The 16,184-nt window shown below is 35.2% G+C and overlaps 1 protein-coding gene across 2 annotated transcripts in view; it reads right to left on the minus strand.

The window, feature by feature from the left end:
* The window catches only part of CHD7 (chromodomain helicase DNA binding protein 7), a gene marked incomplete at both ends in the record, with an annotated part of 139,980 nt that overhangs the window by 47,313 nt on the left and 76,483 nt on the right, over positions 1-16,184 (minus strand). The window contains 6 exons of one of the 2 annotated variants that reach the window (XM_080694933.1): positions 550-793; positions 1,134-1,255; positions 1,352-1,489; positions 2,875-2,958; positions 6,479-6,593; positions 15,239-15,294. The exons of the other annotated variant lie outside the window; for it this stretch is intronic. Coding sequence (XP_080551059.1) covers positions 550-793; positions 1,134-1,255; positions 1,352-1,489; positions 2,875-2,958; positions 6,479-6,593; positions 15,239-15,294 — 759 coding nt within the window. The remainder of the gene's footprint in view (positions 1-549; positions 794-1,133; positions 1,256-1,351; positions 1,490-2,874; positions 2,959-6,478; positions 6,594-15,238; positions 15,295-16,184) is intronic. 2 annotated transcript variants of the gene reach the window in all.

Below are 16,184 nucleotides of genomic sequence, written 5' to 3' on the forward strand. Positions count from 1 at the left end.
TAAAAAACATTTTAGCACATATTATCCTTCTCTGTTATGTCATTTATAATGCCTCATTGTTACTAACATAAAATAATTGTGAGCAGATAATGAGAATTAAAAATGATATAAATTGCTATTAAGAACCAAACTATAAACCCCTACCCGTTGGTTTATTTGGATTTTTACAATGCCTAACAGTTTTCACTTATAGTAGTAGTACTGTAAAATATTATTTCTATTCACGTTTAATATTGGTTACTTTTTTTTGGTTTGGTTTTGTCTTAAACATAAAAAATAAAACTATCACATTAATATACTATGGATCAGTAGTCATCTAAGGTAAAAAATTTATTCCTTCTAATCAAATAATCAGAATGTCAAAGCTGTAAAAAATAAACAGTATTCACAGATATTGAGAATAAGAATACAAATTATATTAAAAAATCTCAGGTATATTTCCCAGTGTAATAAAATTGAAACCTTCCCCTCTAAGTCACTGAGACTTTGAACTTTCTACTCCTTAAAATACTGTAACAAGCAAAAGGGATAAGAACTGTGAAGTTTTACCTGGGGATCTTTGAAGTACATTTCATACAACTGAATGGTCCGACGACTAGCTTGACTCCCATGATACACAACCACGTTCAACTCTGTCCAGGTTCGGAACTCCCTTTCCCAGTTGGGTATTGTGGACAATGGGGCAATTACTAAAAAGGGGCCATGGATTCCTTTCAAATATATCTCATAGAGAAATGTAATGGACTGGATAGTTTTTCCCAAACCCATTTCATCTGCTAAAATGCAGTTTCGCCTTTGGGAGGGAAATGAAATAGAAAAGTTTAGTGAGTAAAGATATTAGATACCGCTATTTCTTCACAAAATATATATGCTATTTTACTGCCAAATGCATATCTACATGGCTTTACATGTTTTCTTAAATTCAACAAAATATATTTTCTAACAAAATTTTCTAATAAAAACTACTTCTCAATACGTGTCAGTCTCTATATTAGTATTTGTTGAATTTATTAAGCCTATTACCAAACCCCATTAAATATTATTTAAATTCTTTCTGATTACTATTTGCAATAACTATAAAGAAGAGAGCTACAGTCTCTTTAAAAAAGTAAAGACAAGCATGTTGTACATACATGTTGTACCAATTGAAAAGCAGCCAGTTTACTCCCTCCAACTGGTATTCCCTGAGTTTGTTATTGTTTTTATACTCCCTGGAACTCTCCGATTTCTTCCAGTCATCAGCAGGAGGTCGCTCCTGTTTCAAATATAGTAAATCCCATTAGTGGTTTCTCAAAGAACACACCACTCTGCTATTTTCAAATTAAATCCTGTACCCTGAGCCAATTCTTACCACACGCTCTGTTTCTGGCTCCCTGGACATGAGTTTCTCAAACTCTTCGATCTTGGCTTGATCTATGTCCTGCCTCAGCTCCCATGTGCTGTCTTCGTAAGGAAGTGAGCACCACTTCACCAGATAGTGAGTCACAGGCTGGATCAGGTTTAAATAAATCAGAATTGAATTCATTTGACCAAATATAATATATTATGGGAAAACATGTGCTTCACTTCATTTATCAATAGATACTACCTCAGGAAGACTGAATTAGCAAACATTTTAAAACTCTGAGAACTAAATAGTGGCCTCTAGTCTAAACAGAAAACAATATGACTGGGCATTGTCAGAACAAATTAATTCTTTATTTAAATTGTTGCTAATGTTCAAAAGCCAAAAAGTATACAGAAATAGTTGGTAATTAACAGAAAGCTCAATTTGAGCCTCGTTTTCATCTGTGTAAATCATACTTTAGGTGTATGACTCAGACTTATATGGTAAAGTCATCTTAGTGTACATGTTTACATAATTGGCTAGTTTCATAAAGAGTAGCAGACAAATTTATTAGGATATCTGCTTATAAAAAGTGAGGGCAAAATATTTTGATAATGAAGATCAGTAGGATTTCCTCTTTGTTTTTCTCTAGAAAATACTTAGATTTGTTGACCTTCATTTCAAGACCAAGGTACAATGATCTCATTATGATGTTAAAAATATTTGCTGAGCCATACAAATATGTTATGAAACAACATTTCTTTTAAAGTACAACTAAACAAAATTCAAAAAAAGTAAAAATAATGTTACAGATACAGTCCTTGAAGCATTATGGAATTTCACTATACAGAGTTCAGAGTAAAATGGGAGTTCTTTATAGACTTTTCCTAGATAAGCAAGATCTAAACACTTAAAATATAAAACTTAATTTACATGAAGCAGCCAGGAAAGATAAAAACTCATTGTAGGTGGGCATACTATTATCACAATACATGCCCAAAAGTCTCTTAAACTTGTCGTTATTCTTACTTTGTATCAAATGTCCTTTATAACCTCCTACAATTTACAAAGCGATACAAGAATGCCAAGAATGAGATCTCCTAAAGAAAGATAGTTCCTATTATACTCTGTGCACCTCATTAAATGAAGTTTTATCAGCTTCACTAAGGATTTCCAATGCTAAATAATATTAAACTCCATCATGCTATAAGGTTACTTGCAATTACATAAAGGAAGATTGTGCAACATGATAGATATATAGCAAAACCCATTGGGGTCTTTATTGATCATATTTTGGAATTTGTGAAAAATGACAATGCTGTTCAGAATGAAAACTGATTTAAAAAACTCTCAGACTAAACATAAAGCATATTTAGCACTACTATGAAGTTATAAAACTAATAATAAATCATTAAGTTTCAATCAAACTTAGACCAAGTATATCATGATCCAAGGTTCTGACCAGGCTCAGGTCCAAGTTTCCCTCATCTGTGTAAACATACAGCTACCTAAATCACCACAGTGTAATACAAATGCTCTCTGGTTACCTCTCCCCGGTCATCTGTGCTACGTGCAAAGTCCATTATCCGGTCAACTTCTACATAGTCTGGATTAAAAAGCTCATCCTCAATCTGCACGGTGGGGGGGGGGGGAGATGGGGTAGAGAGAAAGAGTTAAAATGTTTATTTCCTGAGGGGAAACAATATTTTGCTTTTTCTCCGGACAGTTAATATTTTGGGTCACAGAAATACAAAATTTGTATTTGGCAGATTCTATTCTATTAATTGAAATGCTATAATTTAGCAAAATCATTCCCCATGAGGAAATCAGACTTCTTAGACTTTGTTAACTGGGTCTTTTAATTACTGTGTGAAACCTTTTACTGTGAAAGAATGTTTAAGAATATTTTTAATGAAGTGTGAAATTACAATTCACTAATGAGCAATCCAAAAGGCTTATGACATGCAATGCATTTAGCATTCTTGAAACTACAGTTTGCAATAAAGAATCAGAACCATGCACAGTAAGTGTTACTAGAGTCTCATCACTATTTGAGTTGCCTGATTCTATATAATATCATTTACAAAATGTTATTCAAAAGCTATGAACACTGAAACCAACGGATTTCCTATTTTCACATCAATAGAGTTTATGATGTTTGGTAATCTTTACATCAACATTAGAACCTCATTTAGAATAACAGTCTTGTCATTGATCTTGAATGTTTGAATGATTTATTTGTACTAAATATAAAATTTTTGGGTAAAAGAATTTAGAACAAAAAATGAGGCCTAAATAATAGAACTATGTAACCAATATTTTAACAATATTTACTAACAGGAAGTAAATACTACTTGCTTATTCACAAAGTTATCTCATATAAATGAACAGAATATGGTTCAAAAGGAAGTTTCAGACAAAGCAATACTTTAAAAAATCCAGGGTCAGATAATTTTTCGGAACTGAGCCATAAAGTAAAAAGCACTACGTTTCTACAAATTAACTTAATAATACAGCTCTGTTAAAATACTTTGCAAAAGGAGCTGGGCGTGGTGGCACACACTTGTAATCACAGCATCTCTGAGACAGAAGGATCGTGGTTCATGGGACAGCCTCAGCTACTTAGTGATGCCCTTTGCAACTCACTGAGACCCTGTTTCAAAATAAGGAATAAAAAATAGGGCTGGGAGTGAGGCTCAGTGGTAAAATGCTCCTGGGTTCCATCCCCAGTACCACACAAAAAGAAAAGAAAAGGAAACAAAACAACAACAACAAAAACAACTTTGCAAAGGGCATAAGAAGAAGTCGCTTAGACACCATTCCTATCCTCTGAATTGCAGGTTGAAAAGATAAGCTGTCAGCCATAGTCTGTCAAGGAGAACAAACATTCTCTGGGCTATTGTGCCCCCTTGGATCCTTTGAACTGTGAATTATGAAACAAAAAGCAGAAAAACAAAATGTGCTTCAACTGCCTCAGGCTTTTGCACAGAGGCAAATAGTAAGGAAAAAATACACTGATATGTTGAGTTAATTTAAAATGTTAGGATACTAATTCATTTGTCAAAAGCTTCTAAAGTTAGATAAACAGAATGTATGTATTATTCATATACAACTGAGCTCTAAAATGTTCCATAAACAGGTTTGGATAATAAAGCTCTCTTTAAGACAACATGTTCTTAAACATAAGCTTTCATATTCAGTGCTGAATTTAACTTTTATTACATCTTTACCAATGATGTAAATAATCTATGCCATCATGCATGTGATAAAATTTCTAGTTGAAATGTTCTTTTTTTTTATTTTAATTTTTTTGGTGTGGGTTTGGAGATGGAACCCAGGAGCATTTGACCTCCGAGCTACACCCCCTGCCCTATTTTTTATTCTTTATTTTGAAACCAGGTCCCACTGAGTTGTGGAGGGCCTCACTAAGTAGCTGAGGCTGTCTGCAAACCGCGATCCTCCAGTCTCAGCCTCCCGAATGCTGGGATTACAAGTTGCGCCACCACACACGGCTTGAAATTTTCTTTTAAAATCGAGATTTTAGGTATAGTAGACTTACAAGGAATCCTAAGGAGCAACAAAGGATGTAAAATCCTAAAAAGGTGGAGCCAAATAATACTTAAAGCCATGACTATCAGGATAAAACCAATAGGGTATGTTGGGGTGGGGCTTAGGGAGAAAGAGGAGAGTTATTCTATGCTAATTCCCATTAGGACAGAACTTCTTAAGATTTCTAGTTGCCATTTTATCAGCAAGATAATGTTATCCAACCTGGTACAGGCGACTCACAGAAAGGGCAGGTTCAGACAGACAAGCTATATAGCTAGGGCCAGGCATAATTCCCTAAAGAGCATGTAACTACAGGAAACAGAGTCCACATAAATTTAATAAACATAGCCAGCATTTAAGGATGGAGGAATATACTTCTGCTTTTTTTTTCTCCTACATACAACCAGAAAAGGTCAGTACAACACATGGTATCTTTTTTTAGAAGGAAGCTAATGATTTCAACTTGCTCAATGTCACAAATATTCAACAGTACTTTCACAAAGAGGGATAAGAAAAATAGTATTTTCCTCATCTTCATATTCTCCTCATCTTCATATTCTCCAAGACATAAGAAATGAGTCATTCAAGTAACTCCACATCACTCATAGTGCAAACCATTGCACTGCCAAAAAGGCCATGTCCTCCCAGGCAGAGTGGGCGTGATACAGCTGTGGATCTGCTGGGAGAGAGCCCAGGTGTGTCCCCTGAAATTGTAAGGATTTTGTGACATCAAAATTACTAACTGTTCTTCTGGCCCAGGGAGGGATGGCAGTGCAAAGTAAGTTGCTAAACAGGTATTATTTTGCTTCAATTTTTCATGCTTCTTTACAGGTTACATTGAATTACCTCTTTTATGAGGATGGGGAACTAAAAAATCAGCAAGTCTTATCCTTCAATGTTAGAAGTTTTTCTTTCACATACTTGAGGTCACAAGGAAAACCAAACTGGTGATTGAAAGCCCAGAGACCCCAGTAAGCAGCTTTTGAAAGCATTTTCTTAAAAATATAATGACTAGTTGGGAGGAGGTAAACCAGCACTTCTTGTTAACACAGATGCTCTCTCCTGTCCTAGTTATTGTGTCTTTCCATAACTGAAAACTGAGGATAAAGAGCACAAGCAAAGACACTAACTTCTATACTAATTTTCACACTTGTGAAAATTAGTTTAGTGAACTCTGTGTGAGAGGCACTGACTTGAATAACAAAAAAAAAAATTTGCCATATACTTTCCCCAACAGATGTTACGCTTTTATATCCTAGAATTTTTACTTCATATTTACCAGAGTATTTAATCAGCTAAATCGCCATAGAACTTCTGCTTAATTTTTTTCACTATCTACTAACTGCATTTTCATTACAAGATTTTAGTCATACCATCACTGCTATTTCCACAAACTATCATAAGGACCAGTATCTTCTAGACTAAGCAACAGGAAGAATGAGAAATTTCCTGTTTACATTTTTTTTTAGCAATAACCAGCTAACAATATGCAAGTAACAGCACCAAAGAATTCAGTTTTTATTAATTTACTGAACTAAAATAAAAACTTGAGAAAATTTTAATAAAGCAAAAACTTTAGAAAATTAACCAGGTATTTCATACCTCTGAAAGGAATTTGTTCTGGCCCTGTTTTGCCTTAAATCGTTTAATCTTTTGCTGAATTCTCTTATCTTTTTCCAGATCTTCTACAGATGCCCACTGACAATGAAGATAAGAGCTGAAAAAATAAAATAATATCCTTGAAACATATAGAAAATAATTAATTCTTTTTTATATGTCCTTCATTATTCAAAAAATCAACTAAGCAGATAATTAACAAAATACCCTGGGTCAATTACTTACAGGGCTGCTGAGCAACATTTACTATAACCACTGTTTGAGAATGAGACAAAATCAAACATAGTACCTAAAATTTGCCTTCTGCCCCAAGCCTCCAGCCCTGTTACCAAGTACAAGTACACACACACACACACACACACACACACACACACACACACACGCACACACCAGAAAAAATAAAAATAGAAAAGAGCCTAACAAGCTGTTTTCATAAGTAAATGGATTATACTTTAGTGTAAAACAATGCACTACAGGGTGGCCTTAATTATAAATTTATGTTTTGAGCCTTTTACATTGAGAAATGAGTTTTAAAATTATTAAGTTAAAATTTTAAACTTAAAATAGCAATTTCTTGGAGGTAAAGAATGTCATATGCTCTTGACTTACACAAGGCCAATCATATCTGCCCCATAGTAAACTTGACCCAGTGCTTCTAGAGCAATCGAGAAGAAAGGACCACGATTTGCTCCCTGAACCCTGGGATGTTCCCCAATGTTTCTTCCTTGTTCTTGCTCCCCTAACCTGTGTTCTTCCTGGAGCCTAGAAGGATGCTACTGGTGAATCTTCATTCTAATGTGCACACTCACAGTAGGCAAGGCCCTTTCCCTTTGGGCTCCCATCCTTTGCTCTGGGCACATTTATACCTTCCCTAACTGAAACTTGACACTCAGCCTTCCTTTTGCTTCCTTGAGACTCCAAGCCACACAGCTAATGTTTTATGGTACCTCCTACATTTTTCTGTTTGATATTCCAATATGCTTTGTGTTATCATCCTCCCCTTGACCTGCAAAAACCTCCACTCTCTTATGTCTCTTTTTGGTGATGTAAAAAAAAAAAGTGATGTTTGAATATACACTTATATCAGAATCAAAGTATGACTACTTAAAAATAATGCAGCTACCCAAGTGTGATGGTATACACTTGTAATCTTAGTACTTGGGAGGTTGAGACAGGAGAGTTGTGGGTTCACAGCCAGCCTCAGCTACTTAGTGAGGCCCTCTGCACTTTAATGAGACCATGTCTCAAAATAAAAAATACAAGCCGGGTATGGTGGCACATGCTTGTAATCCCCGCACTTGGGAGGCTGAGACAAGAGGATTGCGCAGTTTTGAAGCCAACCTCAGCTCTTTAGTGAGGCTCTCACAACTTAGTGAGACCTGTTTCCAAATAAAATATAAAATAGGTCTGGGAGTATAGCCCAGAGGTAGAAAGCCCCTGTGTTCCACCCCCAGTACCAGAAAGAAAGAAAGAAAGAAAGAAAGAAAGAAAGAAAGAAAGAAAGAAAGAGAAAGAATACAGCTGGGCATATAGCTCAGAGGCAGAATGCTGCTGGGTTAAATTCCCAGTAACACACACACACAAAAAGAAAGACAGAAAAGAAAAAAAAATACAGCCATCATAATCTTAAAATGGTTATTAATATGAAAAATTCTTGTGATGTTAAGTACTATACAGTTGATATTTATGCAATGTCTAATATGCATTTTCAAATATAGGACTAATTTAGTCTTATAATTGGCTAAAAAAGAAAAGGATTTTAAGTACATGTGCCATATATAGATATGGATTAATATAAACCATGTACATATACACATATAGCAAAATCTCTGAAATGCATTGGAAATGATCATAACTGCATTGTAAGATTGAGTATTTTGTATTTTCACATTTTATGGTCGAAATGTTCAATAAATAGTAAATATCACAATCAGAAACAAATATCATAAGAATAACTGTCTCCTAGTTATCTGATAGAAAAGGCACTTGTGCAGTCAGTATTCTTGGACCTGAGGTGGACATAGGTACTGTTGAAAGTAGGTCTAACCTTACTCTCCTGTATGTAACTGGGCTGAAACTTCTATACTTGGATGACAATACACTCTGGAGGTATAATCAGTAAGAATAGGAAGGAAAAGAAACAGGCCAAAGGTTGGCTTCTATGTCTAAGAACAGAATTAAGGCAAATCAGATGAAAATCTTACTGATAGACCAGCTAGGACCCCAATTAAAAAAATGTTATGAAGGAGTAAACAGTATGAAAAATATTATAAAGTCAATAAGAAACAATCCAAAGTAAGCCTACAAAAAATAGCTTATGATCACTTTGGAAAACAAAATTCATTTGAAAATAACTTTTCTTTATGAAAGCAGTTTATATGTTAATAAAGATAGTAGATGTTAATAAAGATAGTAGATTCCCCCCCCCAAAAAAAGGGGGGGGAAGGCAGTTTGTAATCCCAGTACTTGGGAGGCCGAGACAGGAGGATCAAAGGTCAAAGCCAGCCTCATCTACTTAATGAGGCCCTCTGCAACTTAGTGAGATCCTGTTTCAAAAAAAAAAAAAAAAAAAAATAGGGCTCAGAGTGTATGTAGCTCAGAGGTAGAATGCCTCTGGGTTCATTTAATCCCCAGTACCATAAAAAAAAAAAAAAAGGAAATAAAGATGAATCCCTCTCTGCATAGTTCTAAATAAAGTAGTAGCATACATTTTTTTTGCCCATATTAAAAAGATAATACTTTGAGGGCTGGGGAAGTGGCTCAGTGGTGGAGTATTTGCCTATACACACAAGGCCATGTATTCAATTTCTAGTATGCTAACAAAACAAAACAAAACAAAAGAGCAACATGACCAAATTTACTCCAGGAATGCAAGGCTAGTTCAGTGTTAGGGACTACATTTAAAAAGAAAAAAAAAAAAAAAAAGACAAAATACTAATATATCTAAGGAGGGGGAAATAAACCCCACGCAATTATCCCTACTGATGCTGAAGCACACAGAGAAATTTAGCACTCATAAAGGACTTTTAAAACTCAGGAAAACAGGAATTTATAGTTACTTCATAAAATAATTAAATGTTGAGACTTTAGTATTAAATGGAGAAAACAAAGATTTTTCCACAAAGATAAAAAACAAGCATAGATACCCACTGTCTCTACTATTACTTCATTTTGTATCTGAGGTATTAGCCAATAACATTAAGAAAGTTAAAACCATAAGAGACATAGTAACTGAAAAATAATAAATAAAACTATATCTACAGATTAAATAATCATGTACCTGGAAAAGTCTAGAGAATCAATCAGAAAACCAATTCAAACAAATAAAAGTTTAATAATATGGCAGGATATAAAATTGACATACAAGCCAGTCCTGGTGGTGCACACTTGTAATCCCAGCATTTGAGAGGCTGAGACTGGAGGATCACGGTTCTGCAACTCAGTGAGACTCTGTTTCAAAATAAAGAATAAAAAATAGGGCAGGGGGTGTAGCTCGGAGGTCGAATGCCCCTGGATTCCACCCCCCCCAAAAAAAATATATCTGACATACAGAAGTCAATAGATAACTTTCATTCACAGCTCTTTCTTCTTTATATAATGAAAATAAATTTTTGAGAAAAACTTTTATAATAACAAAAATAAAATGGCAATAAATTTAATTAAAACTGTACAAAATTTACATAAAGAAATATTTAAAACACTCTATAAAGACATGGAAATAGAGCTGAACCAACTGAAAAGACAACTTTGCTTTTATATAACTCAACATCCTAAACTATCATTTTCTAACTTTAGTACAATGTAAATAAAAATAAACACAAGCACTTTTAGTGAGCTTGAAAAGTTAATACAAAACCTCTGACATAAAACATGCAAGAATGTATAGGAAAACATTAAAAGGAGAAGCTACTAGGGGAAACTAGATCTACCAGATTATAAAATACATTATAAAGCCTCTAAGTCTTTAAATGTGGTACTGGCTCATGAACACACAAACAGATCATAAATCCAAATAAATATAAAACTTCAGTACACGGCGAAGGCTGCCTCTCAAATCACTGTGACAAAGAAGGACTTTTTTTTTTTTTTTTTTTTTTTTTTTTGGTGGTACTTGGATTCCTGAAAACTCTTCTACCTCCAGGCTACACTCCCAGACCTATTTTTTAATATTTTTATTTGGAAACAGCGTCTCTTAAGTCATTAAGGCTGGCTTCGAACTTGCGCGATCCTCCTGTCTTGGCCTCCCAAGCGTGAGGATTACAAGCATGCGCCACCATGCCCGGTAAAAAAGGACTTTTAAATACCATTTCTAGAAAAATATAATCACATGCTACATAAAGACATTTTGGTGAATAACAAACCAGATATAAGACAATAGTCGCATTAGATTATAATGAAGCTAAAATTTTCTATCATTTGGTGATGTTGTAGCTATTTTAATGTCACAACATAACGTATTTACTAATACTTGTGGCAATGTCAATATAAACAAACTTACTGCACTGCCAGTCACACAAAAGTACAATTATGTACAGTACCTAATACTTCTTAGTAATAATGAATGACTACATCACTGGCTTATGTATTTATTTAGTAGACTATCCTTTTATTATTATTTTAGGCTGACCTTCTGATAAAAAGTTTACTGTAAAGTAGTCTGCCATGTTATACCAGTACAGCCTCATCTACCTCATTTCTATGGTGTCCTTTGATTGCATCAAAAGGCCACATTGAGTGATTGATCTATACCATCTTGGCCTGTGTAAGTGTGCACTGTGATGTTCACACAATAAGGAAATTAATTAATGATGTGTTTTTCAGAATGTGTCCCTATAGTTAAGTGATGCATGGCTGTATTAGGAAAAGGATAAAATTAGATCCATGTTTTATACCATACATAAAAATAAAGACCAAATGAATTACACACTGAAAAAAAGAAAATGAAACCATTCAATTCCCATAGGAAAATATGAGCCAATTCTTCAACAGAGAAGGGATTTCTAGCTATGACTCAAAAGCTAGATCCAATAAGACAAAAAAGAAATCTAACCAAATAGTTTAAAATATATAATGCAACGAACACTATAAATCAAGTCAGAAGACAACTGAAACAGAAAAGATAGGTGCAGCTACAACCTAGATTAAGAACTGTCAAAATACAATGTAGGCCAGGCGTGGTGGCGCACGCGTGTAATCCCCGCACTTGGGAGGCGGAGACAGGAGGATCGCGCAGGTTCGAAGCCAGCCGCGCGCGCTGGCTTAGGAGACCCTGTTTCCAAATAAAAATGTAAAAATAGGTCTGGGAGTGTAGCCCGGAGGTAGAAGGGCTTCCAGGAACCCCAGTACCACCAAAAAAAAAAAAAAAAAAAAAAATGCAAACAATGCTTAAAATTTGAAAGGATTATAGAAAAATGAAAAAAACATAAACAGTGATAAGACATAAGTGTGTCCCTTAAACTTATGAAAAGATATTCTTAAAACCTCACTGAAATACAAGTTCTCACAAAAACTAATAAGACAACATATTATGTTTGGAAGGTTATGAGGAAATAGATGTTCCCATACCCTGTTGACACAGAGAGTTTGGCAGTATCTTTTAAAATCATATTTATGTTGGCTTTATGATCTAGCAATCCCAGTTCTAGGAATCTGCTGAGGCTATGCCCTCAACAATTGGAAAACACATATAGGTATGCATGAGACTACAAACTGCGACATTATTTATACTTATAAAACACCAGAAACCATTTGCATGCTCATGTACACAGGAGATTGGTTGAACAGCTGTGGTTCAGGCATGCAATAGAGTGCTATGCACTTGTAACAAAGAATGAGGACATCTCTATGAACTGATATAGAGTGATTTCCAGAATACAGTGTTGTAAAAAAAAAAAAAAAAAGCAAAGACCAAAAATTAATGGCATACAATTTCTTTATAAGAGAAAATTTTATATCTCTGCATATTCATGCCAAAATTATAAAGGATAAAAGTGGTATGAATAAGGAGAGAGTATGAATGAGGTGGAAAGGAAGGGAAGATGATGGTGCTTCTCTGAGTAACCATGTATATACCTCTATTTTTTGTTTTGTTTTGTTTTTCGGTGCTAGGGATAGAACCATGGGCTTTACACATGCTAGATAAACACTACACTGGGCTAAATCCCCAGTCCCCAGTTCTGACTTTTGAACCACGGTAATATTTTCACAAACTTGAATAAAAGAAAGAAAAATCAACAAAGGGGCTGGCTAAGATGGAATACAAACAGAGAGTAATGAATCAAACTGTGTGTTACATAAATTATAAATATGGGTGGGAGTAGGAGGGGGAAACCAACCTAAAAATCTAAGGAGATTCTGAACAAAAGTATTTAGCCTCTATGCTCCCAAACTAAAGACCAAAAACTCTAAAGAAATACAAGCTTCTTTTTCCTAGGAATATGGGTTACTAAGTAATTCTGAAACCATTTCCTGTATATTGCAGAGCTAACAAGAAATATCTTCTATATAGTAATAGCCAAGTTTCTTACAATTGAAAAAGAGAATTACTAATACTGAAAAGAGAAGGAATAGAATAAGCCAGTCTGTGTTGATGCTGGAATAGAAACAGAAGTATCAACTACAGGCATTGTTTTTGTTGGTAGGGAGATGAGTCACAGATGAAGATGATCTGAGTTGTAGATGTGTGCAGTCTTAGCCCTGTCCACTGAGAAGGATTAGGAGCAATGGGTCCTCAGCAGTAAGGAGCTCCTGCAGCCTGAATCCCCCTCTCCAAAATGCCTCCCAACTACACATACTAAATCTCTTTGGAGAAGTAACTCCAGAACTGAAATGGAAATGCCATAGGGTGAGCCTGAACATCCTCTGGTATCTGTGCTCAAAGACAGATACAGATGGGGACAAAAAAAGGACAAAGGAGCACCTTAAAGGACTCCCACGGGCAAGATGTGAGCAAAGGAAGTAACACCATGACAGTACAGAAGTATATAACCCACTGGCTATGCTGAGAATCCACAAATCTACACAACGAGGAATCAGCAAACAAACAAGAGAGTAAAGCTCTTCCTTACAGTAGAAACCCAACTAATACATTTAGAATAAATGATAGAATTATTAAATCAACACTTAGCAATCAGTATTTATTTATTTGAGTAAATATTTGAGAATATTTAATATTCTCAAAGTATCTTTCCAGAAGATTCACATTTATTACAAAAAGGAAAACAGGAATTCTACTGTTTTTGTAATTTTTCTATAAATCTAAAATTATTTAAAAAATAGATTAGCAAAGGCTGTTCATTTCATAGAAATTTTAATTTCCTAACAACACCAAACAGGAAAGCTCACTTTTCGAAGTCCCTGTACTTTATCTCAAACTATTGACAAGAAGAACGAGTTTCTCTTGGCCTGGCAGTGTAACCTGATCAGGAATGCTGCATCTTTCTCTGGAGTTATGTACAGGCTCAAAGGGATGGCAGCACCTCAGGCCCTAGTGCTATACAGTGATGTGGACAACTGACAGCTAGCATCAATTTTCAGAAACTGATATTCAGATTTTCTTGTTTTCTTTTGCTCTGCTCCCTGGTTTACTTCCTCCTTACCTATCCTGACCACTCTCCATAAGGACACAGCACAGGAAATCATGCATAATTTCCCCAAGTGTAAGCTCATCAAGCTCTAGGAACACAATGATAACAACAGCTACAATTTTGGGGCATTTTTTCTTGTCAGACAGCATGTCACTGAACTATCATAATAAAACTGACAGAGACATCTTCGTCTTTTTTCTTGGTTAAAGGTTTTGCTGACAACTACTTCCGAAGTGCCTTTGTTTATAACACTGTGCCAAATGCAGCAAAGGAGGATGGAAAAGCCTAGCCTGGATGCTTTCATTACCTAGGGTGGGGTCAACTTTCTCAAACTGTTTCCATAATACCTCACAAAATCCTCTCTTTTTATTTTTGTAGTATAGGAGATTCAACCCAGAGGCATTCTACCTCCAAACTATATACCCAGCCTTTTTTTCATTTTGTTTTGAAACAGGGTCTTGCTAGGTTGCTGAGAGTCTCACTAAGTTACTGAGGCCAGACTCAGCCTCCCAAGTACTCAAATTACTAACATGTACCACCATGTCCAGCTACAAAAATCTCTTTTAAAAACTCGACGATTTATTAGTATGGTGCTTTTGTTTTCTGTCTTAAATGTTTATATTGTCAAAGAACATTTTTGTCCTATGTTCTCAGTCTTCTACTGACCCTCAGCACCAAGTGGGCTTTTATCACAATGCACGTGGACCACATACACTGTCTATGCATATGAAACAGAATCCATAAGGAGAACATACTGTTTTCCCACTTAGATATTTAAAAGTTATACAATTCAAGTCCACTAAACAAATATTAGGAACAAAACCAGGTAAAAACATAATTCACTGCATTTTAAAGACTAGGTATTAATGATTTTCTAGAGCCTTCATCTGATAACAGACTTCTTGTCTCAAGTACCCGGCATTCCATGCACACAGATGAAGGGGAAGAGTAAAATTTATTTTTGGAGGCTAGGCAATTACTACTCTACTTTTTCCCTATTGTTATTACATATTTTTCATAAAATATCAAAATACAAAAGTTAGTAGAAAATGACTTCCAAGATTCTAAACACCACGGTTTCTTAACTCACAAATTTTTAAAGAAGTTTAGTATTATAAAAATATACCCCCCTTAAAAAAAAAAATCACAAGTTACTTACAAGTTTTTGTATTTCACATAAAATTCCTCAACTTCTACCTCCTCTCCAGATTCCTTCTGCAACAAAAGAAAATTTCAGGCTTAAAACCATGTACTCGACTATTTCAATCAAAAGTAATATTTTCTCCCATGTGAGCACAAAATGGCCTGAGAAGTGCAGCCAGGACCTCTGTGGAAAGATGCGCACATTGTGAGCCAACTGTAGGAGGCCTGGGCACGAAGACTGATGCCTGGGCCCAAGCACTTGAGTTGACGTGCCTGGGCTTCTAAGACATGAATCATTTTAACTCCTCCCTAACCACATGCAGCTTCATTCACAACAACCTGACCCCAAAGCTGGCTTCCTGCCAAACCCACAGTGTTAGGGAGACGCCAAGTGTACCATTTTCTCAGGCAGCAGCCAATTAGCAACTGCTCTCCTGAATGCCATATGTATTATTTTTGGCTGCCTCATGGCAACTTTACATTGTGGGTTTTGTAATGTTTTAAAATATTTAAAAGACATTTATTTCTCCATATAGTTAATAACTCTAAACATGAAACCATATAAAACTAAACCTTGTTCTTATGCTATAATTTCAGTGCATCACTATTCATAGTTCTAGTTTTACTCAATGGTACAATTAAGTCTCTCAGACAAGATGTCTCACATACATAGCAGCCAAATAAAATTAACACTCCAAATACTACATTTAGGTAAGGTTACAATTTGTGATATTTGTCAGCCAAATCAAGAGTTTTCGGTAAGATTATCTATAACATCTCCCTTGATCCAACCTGCTCTCATGTACGCAGAGGGTAAAGTTTATATGGTATTTTAGACATTGCTCTTTTTTCCCTTTTGCCTTTAGAATTCTAAAAAGTCATAATATGTAATTTTCTTCCAGAACATTTGATGAAATAAAGCAGGGATGTAAGAAATTAACATTCCTTACAGATGTTTCAGG

This window comes from Muscardinus avellanarius (assembly GCF_963383645.1).
Source record: "Muscardinus avellanarius genome assembly, chromosome: 4".
NCBI lineage: Eukaryota > Metazoa > Chordata > Mammalia > Rodentia > Gliridae > Muscardinus > Muscardinus avellanarius.